We start from the raw sequence: 22,425 nt of genomic DNA on the forward strand, positions 1-22,425 counted from the left end.
AGAATTACCCTGCCTCAAAGAAGAATGTTTTGATGTTTTATATTTTTAATGGAAATATTCAGGACCAGGGAAGCATTATTGATTTTAAAGATTGGATTGAGAATATTCTTTTGCAGTGAGACCTGAAGTTTATTAATATTTAATATTTATTCATTCAGCAAATCTTTACTGAACATCTACTCCGTGCCAAAGATATTGTTACGTTCGAGGCTTTTCATTGGTAAACAAGAGAGGGTTTATGTTGCTTACATTCTCATGAGAGAGATGATCATTAAACTGTTTATCAAATAAAGTAATTAAAGATTGTGATGAGAATTATGAAGGATATAAACAAGATGATACGTTAGAAGGAAGAGGGGACTGATGGATACTGTAAGTGATCTGATCAGGGAAGGCCTTTCTGAAGCCTGGTGTGTGGAGAGAGATGAACGATTGTAGGGGGAGTAGTCAGTTCTGAAGCCTGAGGAGGGGAGAATGGGCCAGTGGAGCTAGAGCTTGGGGGATGAGTGGAGAGAGGTGGAGATGTGATGGGGGAGCCAGGAAGGGGTCAGACCACACGGCCTGTGGGCCACAGAAAGGTATTTGGTTATTCTCAGCACTGGGGAACCACTGTAGAATGTTGAATAGGGTGAGTGGTATGAGATCCACCCATTTCTCTTTCAAAGAACTTTTTTTTTTTCAAACACTTTTTTTCAGAGCAGTTTTAGGTTCACAGCAAAACTGAGGGGAAGCTACAGAGATTTCCCGAATACTCCCTGCCCCACCCGCGTGCATAGTCTCCCCCTTTATCAGCGTCTCCCACCTGAGTGGGGCATTTGTTGCAACTGATGAACCTGCACTGATACGGCATAATCACCCAGAGTTCATCCTTCACCTTAGGGTTGGTGGTGTGCATTCTGTAGGATGGGGCAAATGTATAGTGACATGTATCCATCTTTATGGTGTCAGTATTTTTATTGCCCTAAAAATCCTCTGTGCTCTGCCTACTTATCCCTTCCCCTCCCCCCCACAAACCCTGGCAACCACTGATCTTTTTACTGTCTCCATAGCTTTGCCTTTTCCAGAAGGTTACAGAGTTGGAATTATACAGCATGCAGCCTTTTCAGATTGCCTTCTTTCACTTAGTAATGTGAACTTCAAGTTCCTCCATGTCTTTTCATAGTTTGATAGCCCATTTCTTTGTAGTGCTGAATAATATTCTAGTGTCTGGATGTACTAAAGTTTATTTATTCATTGACTTACTAAAGTGCTAGTTGCTTCCAGATTTTTACAATTATCAATAAAGATGTTGTAAACATCCTGGTGAAGGTTTTGTGTGGGCGTAAGTTTTGAACTCCTTTAGATAAGTACCAAGGGCTGCAGCTGCTGGATTGTATGGTAAGATTATGTTTAGTTTAGTAAGAAACCTTCAAATTGTCTCCCTAAGCGGCTCTGCCATTTTGCATCCCCACCAGCAGTGAATGAGAGTTCCTGTTGCTCCACATTCTTACCAGCGTTTGGTGTTGTCAGTGTTCCAGGTTTTGGCCTTTCTACTAGGTGTTTGGTGGTATCTCGTTTTAATTTGCATTCTCCTGATGACATATGATGTGGAGCGTCTTTTCATAGACTTATTTGACATCTGTATGTCTTCTTTGGTGAGGTGTTTATTAAGATCTTTGGCCCGTATTTTAATTGGGTTGTTGAGTTTTAAAAGTTCTTTGTATATTTTGGATAACAGCCCTTTATCAGATAGGTACGTTTCGCAGTTTTTCTCCCAACCTGTGGCTTGTCTTCTCCTTCATTTGACATTGTCTTTTGTAGAGCAGAAGTTTTCAATTTTAATGAAATCTAGCTTATCAGTTACTTCTTTCGTGGATCATGCCTTTGGTGATATTATTTATGTCATCACCATACCCAAGGTCATCTAGGTTTTCTCCTGTATTGCCTTCTAGAAGTTTTATAGCTTTTGTGCTGTACATTTAGGTCTGTGATCCATTTTTTTTGGTTGCGTTTGGTCTTCGTTGCTGCGCGTGGGCTTTCTCTAGTTGCTGAGTGGGGCCTACTCTTGGTTGCGGTGCTTGGGCTTCTCATTGCGGTGGCTTCTCTTGTTGCGGAGGACGGGCTCTAGGCGCGCGGGCTTCAGTAGTTGTGGCTCATGGGCTTAGTTACTCCGTGGCATGTGGGATCTTCCCGGACCAGGGATGGAGCCCATGTCCCCTGCATTGGCTGGTGGATTCTTAACCACTGCGCCACCAGGGAAGTCCCTGTGATCCATTTTGAGTTAATTTTTGTGAAAAGTCTATGCCTTTATTCACTTTTTTACATGTGGATGTCCAGTTGTTCCAGCACCATTTGTTGCAAAGGCTGTCTTTGCTCCATTGTATTGCCTTTGCTCCTTTGTCAGAGATCAGCTGGCTGTATTTATGTGGGTCTATATCTGGGCTTTCTCTTCTGTTCTGTTGATCCATTTGTTCTTTTGCCAGTACCACACTGTTTTGATAACTGATGCTTTATAATAAGTTTTGCAGTTGGGTAGTATCAGTCCTCTAACTTTGTTTTTCTCCTTCAATATTGTGTTGGCTATTTTGGGTCTTTTGTCTCTCTATACAAACTTTAGAATTATTTTGTTGGTATCCACAAAATAACTTATTGGGATTACACTGAATCTGTACATCCAGTTGGGAAGAATTGACATCTTAACAATATTGAATTTTCTTATTTGTGAACATGGGATATCTCTCTATTTATTTAGTTGTTCTTTGATTTTGTACATGTGAGTTTTATTATACGTTTCCTTGTATAGCTCTTTACATATTTTGTTAGATTTATACCTAAGTGTTTTGTTTGGGGGGATGCAAATGTAAATGATACTGTGTTTTTAATTTAAAATTCCCCTTGTTCATAGCTGGTATATAGAAAAGTGATTGATTTTTGTATATTAATCTTATATCCTGAAACCTTGCTATAATTGCCTATTAGTTTCAGGAGTTTTTTTATTGATTCTTTCAGATTTTCTACATAGATGAACATGTCATCCACAAACATAGTTTTATTTCTTCCTTCCCAATCTGTATACCTTTTATTTCCTTGTCTTATTGCATTAGCTGGAACTTCCAGTAAATGTTGAAAAGGAGTGGTGAGAGGGGGACATCCTTGCTTTGTACCTGATCTTAGTTGGGCAAGCTTTTTTTTTTTTAATTTATTTACTTATTTATTTTTTATTTTTGGCAGCATTGGGTCTTCGTTGCTGCACGCGGGCTTTCTCTAGTTGCGTTGAGGGGGGGCTACTCTTCGTTTCGGTGCACGGGCTTCTCATTGCGGTGCCTTCTCGTTGCGGAGCACGGGCTCTAGGTGCACGGGCTTCAGTAGTTGTGGCACATGGGCTCTAGAGCGCAGGCTCAGCAGTTTTGGCGCACGGGCTTAGTTGCTCCGCGGCATGTGGGATCTTCCTGGACCAGGGCTCGAACCCGTGTCCCCTGCATTGGCAGGTGGATTCTTAACCACTGTGCCACCAAGGAAGCCCAGTTGGGGAAGCTCTGAGTTTCTCAACATTAAGTATGTTGTTAGTTGTTGGGTTTTTTTTGTAGATATTCCTTATCGGGTTGAGAAAGTTCCCCTCTGTTTCTGGTTTACTGAAGTTTGTGTCATGAATGCATGTTGGAGAGCTGATTCTTCTTTTTTTTTTTTTTCTTTTGTTTTTTGGGTTTTTTTGTGTGTGTTTCTTTGGGGTAATAGCTTCATTGAGATTTCACATACCATATATATTAACCATTCAAGGTGTACAATTCAATGTTTTTTAGTATATTCACAGAGTTACGCAACAATCAGTTGTAGGACATACCTCCCTAAAAAGAAACACCACACCCTTTAGCAGTTACCCCCACCCCCATTCTCTTCTCTCGGCTTCAGGCAATCATTGCTGTACTTTCTGTCTATAGATTTGCTTATTCTGGCCATTTGCTATTTCATATAAATGGAATCATGCAAATGTGTGGTCTTTTCGTGTCTGGCTTCTTTCACTTAGCATAATGTTTTCAAGGTTCATCATATTGTAGCACATATCAGTACTTCATTCCTTTTTTATTGCTGAATAATAGTCAGTTGCATGGATATACCATGTTTTGTTTATCCATTCATCAGTCGATGGACAGTTGGGTGGTTTTACTTTTTGGCTTTTATGAATAATAATATGAAATTCTGTATACAAGTTTTTGTGTAGACATATGTTTTCATTTCTCTTAGGTGTATAACTAGGAGTAGAATTGCTGGATCATATGGTAACTGTATGTTTAACTTTTTGAGGAACTGCCAGTGACTGCCTCATTTTATTTTCTACCAACAATGTATGAGGGTTCCAGTTTCTCCACATCCTTGTTAACACTTATCTGTCTTTTTGATTATAGCCATCCTAGTGAGTGTGAAGTGATATCTCGTGGTTTTGTTTTGCATTTTCCCTGATGATTAATGATATTGAGCATCTTTCCATGTGCTTATTGGCCATTTGTATGTCTTCCGGGGAGAAATGTCTATTCGGATCTGTTGCCCACTTAAAAATTACCTTTTTTTTTTTTTTTTTTTTTTTTGTGGTATGCGGGCCTCCCTCTGCTGTGGCCTCCCCCGTCGCGGAGCACAGGCTCCGGACGCGCAGGCTCAGCGGCCATGGCTCACGGGCCCAGCCGCTCCGCGGCACGTGGGATCCTCCCAGACCGGGGCGCGAACCCGGTTCCCCTGCATCGGCAGGCGGACGCGCAACCACCGCGCCACCAGGGAAGCCCCAAAAATTACCTTTTAATTATTAAGTTTTAAGCATTTCTCATATATTCTGGATACGAGTCCTTTGTCAGATGTATGATTAACAAGTATTTTCTCTCGTTCTGTGAGTTGTCTTTTTACTTTTCTTGATGGTGTCCTTCGGAGCACAAAAGTTTTTAATTTTGTTGAAGTCAGAGAGCTTATTCTGACTGCTCTGTGTGAATCTGGATTCCAGGGACAGGTGTGGAAGCAGGAGAGCAGTTGTTACAAGAACAATGCAGTGGTCCAAGTGAGAGGTGCACTGGATTTATCTCAGGCATGGCCACAGAGTTGGTGAGAAGGGGCCAGCTGTGAGGTAGGTTAGGGCATAGAGCTGATGGAACAAGGTGAGGGATTACTGTAGGGGTGAGGGAGAGGGAGAAATCATGGATGAATGCTAGGGTTTCAGCTTAAATAATTTTGATCCAAAATTTGATTATGCTGTCTGTTACCTGTTACAGAATTATGATAGTTTTTAATGGAGTTTGGCCAGCGAGTCCTGCACTCCCTTCTTACACATTTGAAATTGCTTTTGGTTGTATGATCACTGATTGTGCCAAGGAGATGGTTCTAGAGACTCTGACCTTCCATATTATCCTCTAATACTGCCTAAGCCACCTCAAATAAACATATTTTCTAAGTGAGACTAGTGTGCCTGCTTTACAAGTGCAGTTTCGAAGCAAGTCCTCTGCCCCCTTCTAACCAGACTGCAACCTCAAAGCCCCTTCTGTGTAGATATTATGGAACTCTCAGTGAACAGTATCAGTTCAAGGGAATGAGGTTTTTTTTGTTTGTTTGTTTGTTTTTGCGGTACGCGGGCCTCTCACTGTTGTGGCCTCTCCTGTTGTGGAGCACAGGCTCCGGACGCGCAGGCTCGGTAGTTGTGGCTCACGGGCCCAGCCACTCTGTGGCATGTGGGATCTTCCGGGACCAGGGCACGAACCCATGTCCCGTGCATCAGCCTGTGGACTCTCAACCACTGCGCCACCAGGGAAGCCCCAAGGGAATGAGTTTTTGAAATCTAAATGTCATAATTTGACAGAGCTACTTTGAGGAAAAAGACTTTTAAAGGAGGAATTAATATCAGCTGACATTTGTGAAGTGCTTAGTACCTCTGCTTGCTTCCTAGGAGATCTCATCAGCTAAAGTGGAAATTAAAACACTTTGAGAAAATCTTGGTTTATGAATATAGCATGTTCTCTTGGTTTATGAATATAGCGTGTTCTCTGCAGTTTTGTTTTGTTTTTTTTCCTGCGGTACACGGGCCTCTCACCGTTGTGGCCTCTCCCGTTGTGGAGCACAGGCTCCGGATGCACAGGCTCAGCGGCCACGGCTCACGGGCCCAGCCGCTCCGCGGCATGTGGGATCCTCCCAGACCAGGGCACGAACCCGTGTCCCCTGCATTGGCAGGCGGACTCTCAACCACTGCGCCACCAGGGAAGCCCTTGTCTGCAGTTTTTTTATATGATCACTAAAAATCTTATTCTAGGGAAGTATTTAATGACATGGCAAATGCTCATGATTTATTAAGTGAAAGACTCTGTGTGTGTTTACACACATGTAACTATACCCTATCTATATATGTAACATGTCTCTATGATGGGATGATGAGTGACATTTGTTTCATTCTTTGTACTTTTCTATATTGCTCCATTTTTGATAGCGAACATTTATAACTTTTATAAAAATAAAATTTTATTTTGAAAACATCACGTAAATTATGGCACATCGTGTTGGTGTGCACATACGCATCAAGGAAATACATCGTTTCCTGCTCCTGTGATGCCCTTCTGCTTGAAGGTGGAGAGGAACTGTTGAAATGAGAACATTTCTCAACCTGTAAAATGGAGATAACAGTGGTGCCAACCTCCTGAGGTTTTTTGTGAGGATTTAATGAGTTCGTGTGCTAAAGCAGTGTCCATTAAGTAATAGTGTTTACTATTACCATTGTTGCTATTTTCATTGTTATTTTGGCTTTAGTGTCCTCCTTAAAATGATGTATGTGCTTTCCCAAGGTGTCTGACTGCGGCTGTTCTCGCTTGTGTTTGCCTGATAGCCGTTTCATTTTCATTTGATTTCGGGGACATGTGGGTTTTGCCCACCTCTCTGGAGTACTTGTACAAACCAAAGATTGGAGAGCATGGATATCTTTTAGCCAAGGCAGTGTTGACCTTACAAAGTTGTGAATTTATGAAGTATGCTGCTGTATGGACAGGATCAACATTCACCGTCAAAATTTCACTTAAAATTATATGACCCTGGGCTAATTTCTGAACCTCCCAGAGCTTCAACTTCTGCTAAAAGAGGGTGTATTAATGTTCTTAACCATCGCAGAGGGACTTACTACTGTTTACTTACCTTTAGGAAAGGTGTTTATAAGTTACCCTGCCTGCTTCACTGTATGTATTGTCTATTGTGACTGTCAAATGAAATAGGAGTCTGAAAATGATCTGGAGGATTTTTATTCCAGCATTGAACTGGGGCCATATTGGAGAAAAGATGAAATTTTGTTTCTTTTCCATTCTTGAACTCACTCCATCCTTGCAGATTTTCCTTTTTTATAACTCATTCATTTATTCAATAAATACTTAGTGTGGGACTTCCCTGGTGGCACAGTGGTTGAGAGTCTGCCTGCCAATGTAGGGGACACGGGTTCGAGCCCTGGTCCGGGAGGATCCCACATGCTGCGGAGCAACTAGGCCCATGCGCCACAACTGCTGAGTCTGTGCTCTAGAACCTGCGAGCCACAACTACTGAGCCTGCACACCTAGAGCCCGTGCTCCACAACAAAAGAAGCCACCACAGTGAGAAGCGCGCGCACCGCAACGAAGAGTAGCCCCCGCTCACCGCAGTTAGAGAAAGCCCGTGCACAGCAACGAAGTCCCAATGCAGCCGAAAATACATAAATAAAATAAATAAATTTATTAAAAAATAAATTAATTGATACTTAGTGCCTCCGATGTGCCTGACCCTTTTCTAGGTTCCAGGGGCTAGAGGGGTAGGGGAGGTGGATGCGGCCTCTGCTCTTGGCTTACAGACCAGTGGTGGAGGGGGCCAGGCAGAGATGGCCGTCAACAGGAGAGGAAGAGGATGTGTGGAGAAAGAGAAGCAGGGGGTGGGCATGTGATAGAGAGTCCTTTGGAAAGGGCTGAGGGCTTGAAGGGCAAAGGCCTAGATTCAGGTCTTGCCCGTGTGGTCTTGGGCAAGTCTTGTGACCCTCTGTCCCTCAGTAGCTTATATAAAAGTTTGGTTTTTTTAAATTTAGAATATAATTGCTTTACAACGTTGTGTTAGTTTCTGCTGTACAATGAAGGGAATCAGTTATATGTATACATATATCCCCTCCCTCTGGGACCTCCCTCCCACCCCCTCCCAACCCACCCATCTAGGTCGTCACACAGCACCGAGCTGAGCTTCCTGTGCTTTATAGCAAGTTCCCACTAGCTGTCTATTTTACGCATGTTAGTGTATTTACGTCAATTCTAATCTCCCAGTGCGTCCCACCCACCCCTTCCCCTCCTGTGTCCACATGTCCATTCTCTACGTCTACGTTTCTATTCCTGCCCTGCAAATAGGTTCATCTGTACCATTTTTCTAGATTCCACATATATGCGTTAATATACAATATTTGTTTTTCTCTTTCTGGCTTACTTCACTCCGTATAACAGACTCTAGCTCCATCCACATCTCTACAAATGACCCAACTTCATTCCTTTTTATGGCTGAGTGATATTCCATTGTATACATGTACCACATCTTCTTTATTCATTCATCTGTCTTTGGACATTTAGGTTGTTTCCATATCCTGACTATTGTAAACAGTGCTGCAATGAACCAGTTGGGGTACATGTGTCCTTTTGAGTTATGGTTTTCTCAGGGTATATTCTCAGTAGTGGGATTGCTGGGTCATATGGTAGTTCTATTTCTAGTTTTTTAGGGAATCTCTATACCGTTCTCCACAGTGGCTGTATCAATTTACATTCCCGCCAGCAGTGCAAGAGGGTTCCCTTTGCTCCACACCCTCTCCAGTATTTATTGTTTGTAGACTTTTTAAAAATAAATTTATTTATTTTATTTATTTTTGGCTGAGTTGGGTCTTTGCTGCTGCCCACGGGCTTTCTCTGGTTGCGGCGAGCGGGGCTGCTCTTCGTTGCGGTGCACGGGCTTCTCATCGCACTGGCTTCTCTTGTGGAGCATGGGCTCTAGGTGCGCGGGCTTCAGTAGTTGCGGCTTGCAGGCTCTAGAGCGCAGGCTCAGTAGTTGTGGCGCATGGGCTTAGTTGCTCTGCGGCATGTGGGATCTTCCTGGACCAAGAATCGAACCTGTGTCCCCTGCATTGGCAGGCGGACTCTTGACCACTGCGCCGCCAAGGAAGCCCTGTAGATTTTTTGATGATGGCCATTCTGACCAGTGTGAGGTAATACCTCATTGTAGTTGTTTTTTGTTTGTTTGTTTGTTTGTTTTTTGGCTGAGTTGGGTCTTCGTTGCTGCTAACGGGCTTTCTCTAGTTGCCGAGCGGGGGCTACTCTTTGTTGCGGTGCGCAGGCTTCTCATTGCGGTGGTTTCTCTTGTTGTGGAGCATGGGCTCTAGGCACACTGGCTCAGTAGTTGCAGTGCCTCGGCTCTAGGGCGTGCAGGCCTCAGTAGTTGTGGCACGTGGGCTCTAGAGTGCAGTGTTCAACTAAGCACATGGGCTTAGTTGCTCTGTGGCATGTGGGATCTTCCAGGACCAGAGATCGAGCCTGTGTCCCCTGCATTGGCAGGTGGATTCTTAACCACTGTGCCACCAGGGAAGTCCCCTCATTGTAGTTTTGATTTGCATTTCACTAATAATTAGTGACTTTGAGCATCCTTTCACGTGCCCCTTGGCCATCTGTATGTCCTCCTTGGAGAGATGTCTATTTAGTTCTGCCCATTTTTCAATTGGGTTGTTTGGTTTTTTGATATTGAGCTCCATGAGCTATTTGTATATTTTGGAGATTAATCCTTTGTCTGTTCCTTTGTTTGCAAATATTTTCTCCCATTCTGAGGGTTGTCTTTTCGTCTTGTTTATGGTTTCCTTTGCTGGGCAAAAGCTTTTAAAGTGTTCTTGCCTCCTTTGTCCTAAATTAGGTGACCATATGTGTGTGGGTTTATCTCTGGGCTTTCTATCCTGTACCATTGATCTATATTTCTGTTTTTGTGCCAGTACTATACTTGTCTTGATTACTGTAGCTTTGTAGTATAGTTTGAAGTTGGAGAGCCTGATTCCTCCAGCTCTGCTTTTCTTTCTCAAGATTGCTTTGCTATTCAGGGTCTTTTATGTTTCCATACAAATTGTAAAATTTTTTGTTCTAATTCTGTGAAGAATGCCATTGGTAATTTGATAGGGATTGCACTGAATCTGTAGATTGCTTTGGGTAGTATAGTCGTTATCACAACATTGATTCTTCCAATCCAAGAACATGGTGTATTTCTCCATCTGTTTACATCATCTTTGATTTCTTTCATCAGTGTTTTATAGTTTTCTGAGTACAGGTCTTTTGCCTCCTTAGGTAGGTTTATTCCCAGGTGTATTGTTCTTTTTGTTGCGATGGTAAATGGGATTCTTCCCTCAATTTCTCTTTCTGATCTTTCATTGTTAGTACATAGGAATGAAAGAGATTTCTGTGCATTAATTTTGTATCCTGCAGCCTTACCAAATTCATTGATTAGTTCTAGTAGTTTTCTGGTGTCATCTTTAGAATTTTCTATGTATAGTCTCATGTCATCTGCAAACGGTGACAGTTTTACTTCTTTTCCAATTTGTATTCCTTTTATTTCTTTTTCTTCTCTGATTGCCGTGGCTGGGACTTCCAAAACCATGTAAAAGTTTGTAGGGTAAGGATTAAATGGGTGAATGAACACTTCATAAAGTATAACACGCTGTGTGATGATATATAACACGCTTCCCTTTATTGAGGGAAGCTTTGAATCCAAATTTTCAAGAGGTGTGGGTGTCAGTGCAGAACAGATAGGAGGTGTTGTGTAGCTGAGGTTCTGAGTGCTGTGGAGGCTGTGGCTCTCCAGCCGGGGGACATGTTTCTCCACCACCCCGACACAGTCAGCTTATTCCTGCGTCTGGATTGGTCCACTGTTCTCCTAGTGCAGTGTCTTTACTGTTTCTTTTCCACATGCTATTTTTTTTTTTGGCCATGTGGCTTGCGGGATCTTAGTTCCTCGACCAGGGATCGAATCCGTGCCCCCTGCAGTGGAAGTGCGGACTGCCAGGGAATTCCTCTTTTCCACATTCTGTCCTTCCTGGTGGGCTTCAGAATTCTGGATGTTTCTGGTGAAGCTTTCTCCACACTCTAGTCCACACTGCTCTCTCCCTCTTCTCATTGAGACCCACAGATTAGCACCTAATCACATCTGGTTTTATGTCTCTTCATAGTTTCTTTTGCCTCCCTAGCTAGATCATAAGCTACTTGAGATTAAGAACTGCTTTTAATATTTTTTCCACCCCTTCTTCTCCATAGCATTTATCACAATATAAATTACAGGGGTCAGCACATATTGAAGTGAGTTTTGAATTAAAATGCTCAAAAGTAATCTTAATGACACTTGGTTTACTTTCTCTGTTTAATTCAGCTCTGACTATAATTCATACCTACCTGAAAGTTCCTTGTTCCCACTATTATACCTGACTTCTCTTTGCATGACTAGATGTTGAAAGCATTTAACGGCTTGTTCTTTAGCCCCCAGGTTTCCCTAGATGCCAGTTAAAATTCCTTGTCCTGCTTGAAGATCATCTGTGGAAACGTTGGCCATGGCATCCGTATCAGAGTCTATTACATTCAGAGAGTTCTGCCCTTTGTACTATCTCCTCAATGCCATTCCCACAAAGATCCAGAAGGGGTTCCGCTCCATAGTGGTCTACCTCACGGCCCTGGACGCCAACGGGGACTACATAGCCGTGGGCAGTAGCATTGGCATGCTCTACCTGTACTGCCGGCACTTGCAGCAGATGAGGAAGTACAACTTTGAGGTGAGTCTTGCTTGTCCTCACCTAAGCACGTGTGAGCCCTGGCTAATGTTTAACATGCTTGTGAGTTCCAGGATGGGGTAATTTGCTTCTGATTTGCTAGAATATGGCCTGAGTGCCCTTCCCAAACAGTACTTTACGACCATTTTTAATTGAGGTGGAGTACAGCTAAAACTGTTGATGTTTTAACTTTTTTTCCTGCCTCCAAAGATCCAGTTGCTTTAAAAGAGAACATTATAGTGTTTAACACTTAATAGAAAACTTTGAAAGTAGGCATGTTTTTCTAAGTGTTTTCTTTTTTGTTTTGGGTGTTTTTTTGTGTGTGTGTGGCTGCACCATGCGATATGCAGGATCTTAGTTAATTGACCGGGGATCGAACCTGTGCCCCTACAGTGGGAGCGTGGACTCTTAGCCACTGGACCACCAGGGAAGTCCCTCTAAGTGTTTTCTAAGTGTTTTGTTTCTCAAAATACCTTACCTGACTTACTCAAATAATCACTAGCTATTCTGGTGAAATTACTGTGAAAAAAGGATCCGGATCAATGTTGGCTAGCTGCCAGAACACGTACATCTTAAATGAGGTCACTTTTGTAGAACACTGCCGTTGGGGTCCTGACCGACCTCTGTTCTGTGTTGGTTGACTCAGGCATCTCTGTGTATTGTAGTTGTTGGGGAGGTGGACTGAATTCACCCACTGAGTTGATATCTGTGATTTATGAGTGTTCGGGTTTTGTGAGAGACTCAAGAGTGACTTGAGTTGTGGCTCCTGCCTCACAGCCTCATGGGATTCTACTCTGCGTGTGGTTAGTGGACTTTTACAGCCTAAGACAAGGCATTTGTGTTTAAGAGAAGTATTTACAAATATCTGTATTTTAATCAATATTCAACTTAAAGTTTAACTTAAAAAGTTAGTTTTTGTTAAGCCTCTATACTCAATTTAAAATAACACAAATGGTTAGCATGCATATAGCACTTACTGTGTGCCAGGCATTATTGTAAACCTTTACATATGACTCTGTGAGGTAGATGATGTTTTCTCATCCCCATTTTACCAGGGAGACAACTGAGGTACAGAGAGGTTGAGTGACTTGTGAGGTGGTTAGGAAGTGCTGGCACCATTGTCTGAATTTGGGCAGATTGGCTCTAGAGTTTATATTTGTATTTTTTGTATGAAAATTAAAACTATTGCTATTTCTTTTCTTTATTTAATAGCTCATGGATTTGACTGCTCAAATTCCCCACACATTTAAAACCATTACATAGTTAATCTTTAAAATGTGGTTATGGATTAATATATCTGAGATCTCTCAAATACTTCAGCACTTAACAAAAAAGACTTATGAATCCAGCAATGAACCCCTAACAGGATAGACCAAAGAAACCCACGCCCAGACATATCCTAATCAGATTTCTAAAAACTAAAGACAGAGAAATCTTAAAAGTAGCCAGAGAATGACACGTTACCTGTAAGGGACAATAATTTGAATGACCACAAATTTCTCATCAGGAACTATGGAGGCTAGAAGACAATGGTACAACATTTATAAAGTGTTGAAAGAAAAGAATGGTCGGCTCAGAATTTTTACCCAAGAAAAATATCTATTAGGAAAGAAGGTGAAATAAAAATATTCTCAGATGAAGGAAAACTAGAGGGATTCATTGCCAGCAGACCTGCTCTAAATAATTGCTTCAGGAAGTTCTTTGGGCAGATGAGAAATGATACCAGAAGGAAACTTGGAACATCAGTAATAAAGGAAGAATAATAGTAAATACAGTAGACTGTTTCTCTCCTCTTGAGTTCTTTAAAATATACTTGACAGCAAAAATTATAACACTAATTGAGTTTTCAGTGTGTATACATGTAGTAACATATAAGATAACTATAATGTAAGAGGGGAGAGTAAGGGACCTATATGGTAGTAAGGTTTCTACATTCTTTTTTTTACATATATATATATATATATATATATGTAATTTTATTTATTTATTTATTTTTTATGGCTGTGTGGGGTCTTCGTTGCTGTGCGCGGGCTTTCTCTAGTTGCAGTGAGTGGGGGCTACTCTTCGTTGCGGTGCGTGGGCTTCTCTTTGCCATGGCTTCTCCTGTTGCGGAGCACGGGCTCTAGGTGTGTAGGCTTCAGTAGTTGTGGCACGTGGGCTCAGTAGTTGTGGCTTGCGGGCTCTAGCGCGCAGACTCAGTAGTTTTGGTGCACGGGCTTAGTTGCTCCATGGCATGTGGGATCTTCCCGGACCAGGGCACAAACCCATGTCCCCTGCATTGGCAGGCAGATTCTTAACCCCTGGGCCACCAGGGAAGCCTGGGTTTTCTACGTAGATGATCCTGCTTGCCTCTGAAGAAGGAGTTTTACCTCATCTTTTCTAGTCTGTATGCCTTTAATTTATTACTTAACTTACTGTGCTGGCCAAGACCTCAGTATGTTGTCTGCAGTGAGACTAGATATCTTTGCCTTAGCCTTGGTCTTCACCATTACATTAGCTATAGATTCCTCATGGACACTTTTTTTTTTTTTTCCGGTACGCGGGCCTCTCACCGTTGTGGCCTCTCCCGTTGCGGAGCACAGGCTCCGGACGCGCAGGCTCAGCGGCCATGGCTCACGGGCCCAGCCGCTCCGCGGCATGTGGGATCCTCCCGGACCGGGGCGCGAACCCAGTTCCCCTGCATCGGCAGGCGGACGCGCAACCACTGCGCCACCAGGGAAGCCCACGGACACTTTTTATTTCTGTTAATTTCTATCCTAGTTTTCTGAGAGTTTTTATCATGAATGAGTATTGAAGTTTGTCAGATATTCACTTGAATCTGTTGTGATGATATGATTTCCTTCTTTATTTATATGTTATGTTACATGAATGGAGTTTTGGTTATTATTCCAACCGTGCATTACTCTTTTAAACCCCATTTTGTCATGATATATTATCCTTTTATTTTTGGTCTCGTGGCACGGCTTGTGGGATCTTAGTTCCCTGAACAGGAATTGAACCCAGGCCCTGGCAGTGAAAGCACCAAGTCCTAACCACTGGACCACCAGGGAATTCCATATTTTCCTTTTTTTTTTTTTTTAAATCTTGCTGTATTCCTTTTAGTAATATTTTGTTCAGATTTTTTTGTGTCTGTATTCATGGAGGAATATTGGTCTGTACCTTTCTTATGATGTTTCTGTCTGGCCTTTCTTATTACACACATAACTATCTAGTGTTTTCATTCTATGTTTAACTACTCAAGTTGGACATTATTATTATTATATTTTATAGTCACTGTTTAGATTCCCTCACAGTTTTGCTAGCGTCTTTACTCACCATCCCTTGTTACATCTCAGTTCTTCCCTTTGCAGCCATTTTCCTTCTTGCTGGAGTACATCCTTTTTGTTTTTATTTTTTAAATTTATTTATTTTTGGCTGCGTTGGGTCTTTGTTGCTGCGCGTGGGCTTTCTTTAGTTGCGGCAAGCGAGGGCTACTCTTCATTGTGGTGTGCAGGCTTCTCATTGCGGTGGCTTCTCTTGTTGCAGAGCATGGGCTCTAGGTGCGCGGGCTTCAGTAGTTGTGGCTCGTGGGCTCTAGAGCACAGGCTCAGTAGTTGTGGCACACGGGCTTAGCTGCTCCACGGCATGTGGGATCTTCCCAGACCAGGGCTTGAACCTGTGTCCCCTGCATTGGCAGGAGGATTCTTAACCACTGTACCACCAGGGAAGCCCTGGAGTACATCCTTTAGTAGTTCTTGTGTTGAAGTCTTTTTTTGGTAAGTACTCTTGATTTTTTTGTTTGTCTGAATGTCTCTCTGTCTTTGAATTGTTTAGAGGTATACTATTCAAGGCTAACAGTTTTTTCCTCTTAGCACTTTGAGGATGATACATCTCAACATCCATTGTTGAGATGTCTTTTGTTAATAATTGTTCATATTTAGTTATTTCCCTTTTTTCTCTGACATATTAATATCTTCTCATTGCCTTTGAGGTTTTACTGTTTCACTACAAGATGTGTATGTGTGTATTTCTTTTCATGAGTCTTGTTCAAGGCTTGTGCTCCTGAGGATATAGGTCTTTCATCAGTTTTGGATAATTTTTAGCCCTTAACTCTGAAGATGTTTCCTTCTCTTATCCTCTGTTTTCTTTCCTTCTGGAATCCCAATTAGATGTAGGTTGGACCTTCATATTCTATTCTCTATGACTTAACTTATCTGTCATATTTTTTATCTTTCCTTTGCCGCACAGATCTGTCATCTAGTTCAGTAATTTTCTTTCATCTGTGACTAGGCTGCTATTTAGTCTACCCCTGAGATTTTACATTCTTTTGATTCTTTTTCATTTCTATTATTTCTGATAATAGTTTGGTCTTATGTTTCAATTTCTTTTTACATTTCTTTAACATTTTTAAGCATATTTCTTTTTTATTACTGAAGCATAGTTGATTTACAATGTTTCAGGTGTATAGCAAAGTGATTCAGTTATATATTCTTTTTCAGATTCTTTTCCATCATGGGTTATTACAAGATATTGAATATAGTTCCCTGTGCTATACAGTAGGTCTTTGTTGTTTATATATAGTAGTGTGTATCTGTTAATCCCCAATTCCCAATCTGTCCCTCCCCTTAAGCATATTTCTTTTATGTTCTGGGTCTCCTCACTCTAAATGAAATACTTGAGTCAGGATGAGGTGTTGTCCAATTCGGTTATTGCTTTCTTCAGTTGATTCTTCTTGAGGGGACCTGTTTCCCTGTGGTCATGTCTAATTGTGAGCTATGTGGCTGATCCTAATATGTGGGAGTGCTGAGGGGCCTGGGTTGAGACTGTGTTCCACAGATGGGGTTGATGGTAACTCTGCCAGCCACCTTGGAGTGCTACAAACACGGAAGCATGTCAGGTAAAGTGCCTGGCATGAAGGTTCTTTTCAGTGGGAAGGGAGAATAAATTCACACTCTGGTGCCGGATACGGCAGCTTTGTGATTACAGAGTCTTAGGAACCATTCTTTTTTATTCACTCCAGTCAATGCCTGAGATAAGACAGAGGTCCTTGTCATCTTCATTTCCCAGCAAACTGATTTTTCCCTAGTTTACACTTTCACTGAGAGTTAGGTCTTCAGGGATTCTGGCTTTAGCAAGGGGTATCAGTTCCAGCTCCCCACCTCACCTGACGTGAAGCCTTGTCCTCATTAACCATGCTCACCTCAGAAAATCAAGGGTCTAGGTGTCAGCCAGATTGCCCTATGTAGCCTGTAGCTTCAGGGCTGGCTTCTGTTCTAGTTTGACAGTATTCTTTTTGTTTTTGGCTCTTGTAGATTTTCTTTACTTTCTAGAGATCAGCTATGCATTTAAAAGAATGTTTTATGTATCGTATTCAACATTTCTAGGTGTTTGGAGAGGAATGTTTTTCAGAATAGTTAAGAGTGTTATACTGTGAGAAGTTGAAACTTCATATTTTGTTTCTGTCTGAAGTATAGTTAGATACTGATAATCTGATTCTTCGGATGTTTTGGTTCTTAAGTCAAGAACCAAATCTATTTAATAATCATATTAAATAACGTTAAGTGAGGTTTAGTACATTGGTTTATTAAAAGCACGTGTACAAGCATTGCATATAGATATTCAGGCTTCCAGCCCATCTGAGCAATGATTTTTATTTTGAAAGCATTCATTCAGAAAAATTACACAACCGTTTTGATTTTGTGCTGTGATGTGGCAAGATCTCCGATAAGTGATTTTGATTCCTGATGTAGCCGCAATTTTTATAATTACAAATTCACAGGAAAAATATTCTCCTTTTAACATTCTGTTGCCATGTCAGACGATACACATCTGAAGCATGTTATGTCACTTTCTTCCCTCAAAGCAGAGATGGAACCATCACTCACATTCCTGCACTCCTTTCATTCTCCTTCTTTTCCACAGCCGACAACACCTTCCATCTCCACGGCCATGGATCTGCTCAGAAGGCATAGGGCAGCGAGGCAGAGCGGGGCCTCTGTAGGGTCACACTTGGGCGTGAGTCCTGACTCTTGATTCTCTCTAGCTTTGTGACCTGAGACAAATCCCTTCACCTTTGTAAAGTGAGGATAACTCCAGCGCCCGCCCTCTTGGTGGTTTGAGAACCCCAGGAGATAATGCCTGTGAAGCGCTGAACGGGTTGCCCAGCACAGGACACGCGCGACTGAGAGAGCGTCCCTTACAGAGAGAGTCGACGTGCTCTGTCCATCACTGCTGCCCTCCTCCTGACCGGGTCGTCATACTCTTCTTTCCTCGTCAGGGTTTACTGCCCCAGCACTTGTTCAGCTGGCCACTTCCCTTGACCAGGCACATACTACCTCCACCTGAACTATCGCAGGAGGCTCCCAGCTGGTCCCGCTGCCTGGTCCCACGCCTTCCTCCTTCCATCCTGTTCCTAATGGGGTAACCAGAAACAACTCTGACTGATACACCTGCAAAAGCAGGCGTCTTCAAGGGTCCCCCTTTTCCTTCCTGTAGCTTAAGATCCAGGTCCCTTACCCTGTATCACGATGTGGCACGCAGTGTATTTATAGCCCATGAACATACGCTGCAAGCTGTAAAGTGGCAGATGAAAGCGAGCTCAGTCACTGCCACCCCCACTCGCGGGGGCAGCTCTTCATGGGCACGTCTCGTTGCTACAGCTCAGCTGTGAGAGGGCGGGCCTGTGCCCTACTCCGCAACGGGAGAGGCCACAGCAGAGGGAGGTCCGCATACCACAAAAAAAAAAAAAAAAAAAGAGCTCAGTGTATTCATACTTGATTGATCAGTATTTCCTTTCTCAGAAATGCAGTTTTAAAATTTTGTCATTTCAGGGACTTCCTTGGTGGTCCAGTGGTTAAGACTCTGCACTTCCAGTGCAGGGGATGCAGGTTCAAATCCTGGTCGGGGAACTAAGATCCCACATGCTGTGTGGCACAGCCAGAAAGAAAAACAAAAACAATTGTCATTTCAAAGATCAAAAACCCAGAAAGAAAAAGAGATTATCTTTCTGAATTGTATAAATTTTCAATCAGGAATATATATAGGCTGCAGTCCAATGAGGTTTTCCATTCCATTGGTAGGTAACGTTTCATAGTCTGAAAGCTGGCCTGGTGACAGGCCCATTTGTTTTGTTTTTTTGTTTGTTTTTTTAACATCTTTATTGGAGTATAATTGCTTTACAATGTTGTGTTAGTTTCTGCTGTATAACAAAGTGAATCAGCTATACATATACATATATCCCAATATCTCCTCCCTCTTGAGTCTCCCTCCCACCATTGCCTTTGAGGTTTTACTGTTTCACTACAAGATGTGTATGTGTGTATTTCTTTTCATGAGTCTTGTTCAAGGCTTGTGCTCCTGAGGATATAGGTCTTTCATCAGTTTTGGATAATTTTTAGCCCTTAACTCTGAAGATGTTTCCTTCTCTTATCCTCTGTTTTCTTTCCTTCTGGAATCCCAATTAGATGTAGGTTGGACCTTCATATTCTATTCTCTATGACTTAACTTATCTGTCATATTTTTTATCTTTCCTTTGCCGCACAGATCTGTCATCTAGTTCAGTAATTTTCTTTCATCTGTGACTAGGCTGCTATTTAGTCTACCCCTGAGATTTTACATTCTTTTGATTCTTTTTCATTTCTATTATTTCTGATAATAGTTTGGTCTTATGTTTCAATTTCTTTTTACATTTCTTTAACATTTTTAAGCATATTTCTTTTTTATTACTGAAGCATAGTTGATTTACAATGTTTCAGGTGTATAGCAAAGTGATTCAGTTATATATTCTTTTTCAGATTCTTTTCCATCATGGGTTATTACAAGATATTGAATATAGTTCCCTGTGCTATACAGTAGGTCTTTGTTGTTTATATATAGTAGTGTGTATCTGTTAATCCCCAATTCCCAATCTGTCCCTCCCCTTAAGCATATTTCTTTTATGTTCTGGGTCTCCTCACTCTAAATGAAATACTTGAGTCAGGATGAGGTGTTGTCCAATTCGGTTATTGCTTTCTTCAGTTGATTCTTCTTGAGGGGACCTGTTTCCCTGTGGTCATGTCTAATTGTGAGCTATGTGGCTGATCCTAATATGTGGGAGTGCTGAGGGGCCTGGGTTGAGACTGTGTTCCACAGATGGGGTTGATGGTAACTCTGCCAGCCACCTTGGAGTGCTACAAACACGGAAGCATGTCAGGTAAAGTGCCTGGCATGAAGGTTCTTTTCAGTGGGAAGGGAGAATAAATTCACACTCTGGTGCCGGATACGGCAGCTTTGTGATTACAGAGTCTTAGGAACCATTCTTTTTTATTCACTCCAGTCAATGCCTGAGATAAGACAGAGGTCCTTGTCATCTTCATTTCCCAGCAAACTGATTTTTCCCTAGTTTACACTTTCACTGAGAGTTAGGTCTTCAGGGATTCTGGCTTTAGCAAGGGGTATCAGTTCCAGCTCCCCACCTCACCTGACGTGAAGCCTTGTCCTCATTAACCATGCTCACCTCAGAAAATCAAGGGTCTAGGTGTCAGCCAGATTGCCCTATGTAGCCTGTAGCTTCAGGGCTGGCTTCTGTTCTAGTTTGACAGTATTCTTTTTGTTTTTGGCTCTTGTAGATTTTCTTTACTTTCTAGAGATCAGCTATGCATTTAAAAGAATGTTTTATGTATCGTATTCAACATTTCTAGGTGTTTGGAGAGGAATGTTTTTCAGAATAGTTAAGAGTGTTATACTGTGAGAAGTTGAAACTTCATATTTTGTTTCTGTCTGAAGTATAGTTAGATACTGATAATCTGATTCTTCGGATGTTTTGGTTCTTAAGTCAAGAACCAAATCTATTTAATAATCATATTAAATAACGTTAAGTGAGGTTTAGTACATTGGTTTATTAAAAGCACGTGTACAAGCATTGCATATAGATATTCAGGCTTCCAGCCCATCTGAGCAATGATTTTTATTTTGAAAGCATTCATTCAGAAAAATTACACAACCGTTTTGATTTTGTGCTGTGATGTGGCAAGATCTCCGATAAGTGATTTTGATTCCTGATGTAGCCGCAATTTTTATAATTACAAATTCACAGGAAAAATATTCTCCTTTTAACATTCTGTTGCCATGTCAGACGATACACATCTGAAGCATGTTATGTCACTTTCTTCCCTCAAAGCAGAGATGGAACCATCACTCACATTCCTGCACTCCTTTCATTCTCCTTCTTTTCCACAGCCGACAACACCTTCCATCTCCACGGCCATGGATCTGCTCAGAAGGCATAGGGCAGCGAGGCAGAGCGGGGCCTCTGTAGGGTCACACTTGGGCGTGAGTCCTGACTCTTGATTCTCTCTAGCTTTGTGACCTGAGACAAATCCCTTCACCTTTGTAAAGTGAGGATAACTCCAGCGCCCGCCCTCTTGGTGGTTTGAGAACCCCAGGAGATAATGCCTGTGAAGCGCTGAACGGGTTGCCCAGCACAGGACACGCGCGACTGAGAGAGCGTCCCTTACAGAGAGAGTCGACGTGCTCTGTCCATCACTGCTGCCCTCCTCCTGACCGGGTCGTCATACTCTTCTTTCCTCGTCAGGGTTTACTGCCCCAGCACTTGTTCAGCTGGCCACTTCCCTTGACCAGGCACATACTACCTCCACCTGAACTATCGCAGGAGGCTCCCAGCTGGTCCCGCTGCCTGGTCCCACGCCTTCCTCCTTCCATCCTGTTCCTAATGGGGTAACCAGAAACAACTCTGACTGATACACCTGCAAAAGCAGGCGTCTTCAAGGGTCCCCCTTTTCCTTCCTGTAGCTTAAGATCCAGGTCCCTTACCCTGTATCACGATGTGGCACGCAGTGTATTTATAGCCCATGAACATACGCTGCAAGCTGTAAAGTGGCAGATGAAAGCGAGCTCAGTCACTGCCACCCCCACTCGCGGGGGCAGCTCTTCATGGGCACGTCTCGTTGCTACAGCTCAGCTGTGAGAGGGCGGGCCTGTGCCCTACTGTGTATTACCGTAGCAGCTGACTTAGTACCCTGAATGCAGAGGGGATGCTTGTGTATTTGACAGATTGATTACCATCTGAATTACTGCATCAGGGATCAAAATGGCTTATTGAAGATCTTGCCATATGTCTTAGCGAGGTCGAAATGGTTGTGTAATTTTTCTGAATGAGTGGTTTCAAAATGAAAAATGATCAGTCAGATGCTCTGGAAGCCCGAATATCTGTATTCAGTGCTTGACACGTGCTTTTTAATAAACCAATGTTTATTAACTCAACCGAGCTTGAGTTAGTGTTATTTCATGTGATTATTGATCTGAGAAGCCAAACACGCCAGGAATCAATTTATAAAGCACTCCCGAAGGTATTGTCTCATTGATCCTCAAGCAAGTCTGTGTGGCAGGTGTGAGTGGACTGCAGTTGGTGGATGACTTGTCCACGTTGAGAGAGCAGAAAGGAGAGCTTGGGTCTGGGATAGCTCTTCTGACTCCAGACTCCAGTTTCGAGGGGAACTACCTCTCTCATCCAAGTTCCTTAGTACTCTCTTGATAAGAGCTCAGTGTAGGGCTTCCCTGGTGGCGCAGTGGTTGCGCGTCCGCCTGCCGATGCAGGGGAACCGGGTTCGCGCCCCGGTTTGGGAGGATCCCACATGCCGCGGAGCGGCTGGGCCCGTGAGCCATGGCCGCTGAGC

At 42.6% G+C, this 22,425-nt stretch overlaps 1 protein-coding gene across 1 annotated transcript in view; it reads left to right on the plus strand.

Moving 5' to 3' along the window:
• Positions 1-22,425, plus strand: part of TECPR2 (tectonin beta-propeller repeat containing 2) — a 108,546-nt gene that overhangs the window by 3,105 nt on the left and 83,016 nt on the right. The window contains exon 2 of the mRNA XM_024131145.2: positions 11,487-11,776. Coding sequence (XP_023986913.1) covers positions 11,558-11,776 — 219 coding nt within the window. The 5' untranslated portion in view covers positions 11,487-11,557. The remainder of the gene's footprint in view (positions 1-11,486; positions 11,777-22,425) is intronic.

Source organism: Physeter macrocephalus, chromosome 11 (assembly GCF_002837175.3).
Source record: "Physeter macrocephalus isolate SW-GA chromosome 11, ASM283717v5, whole genome shotgun sequence".
NCBI lineage: Eukaryota > Metazoa > Chordata > Mammalia > Artiodactyla > Physeteridae > Physeter > Physeter macrocephalus.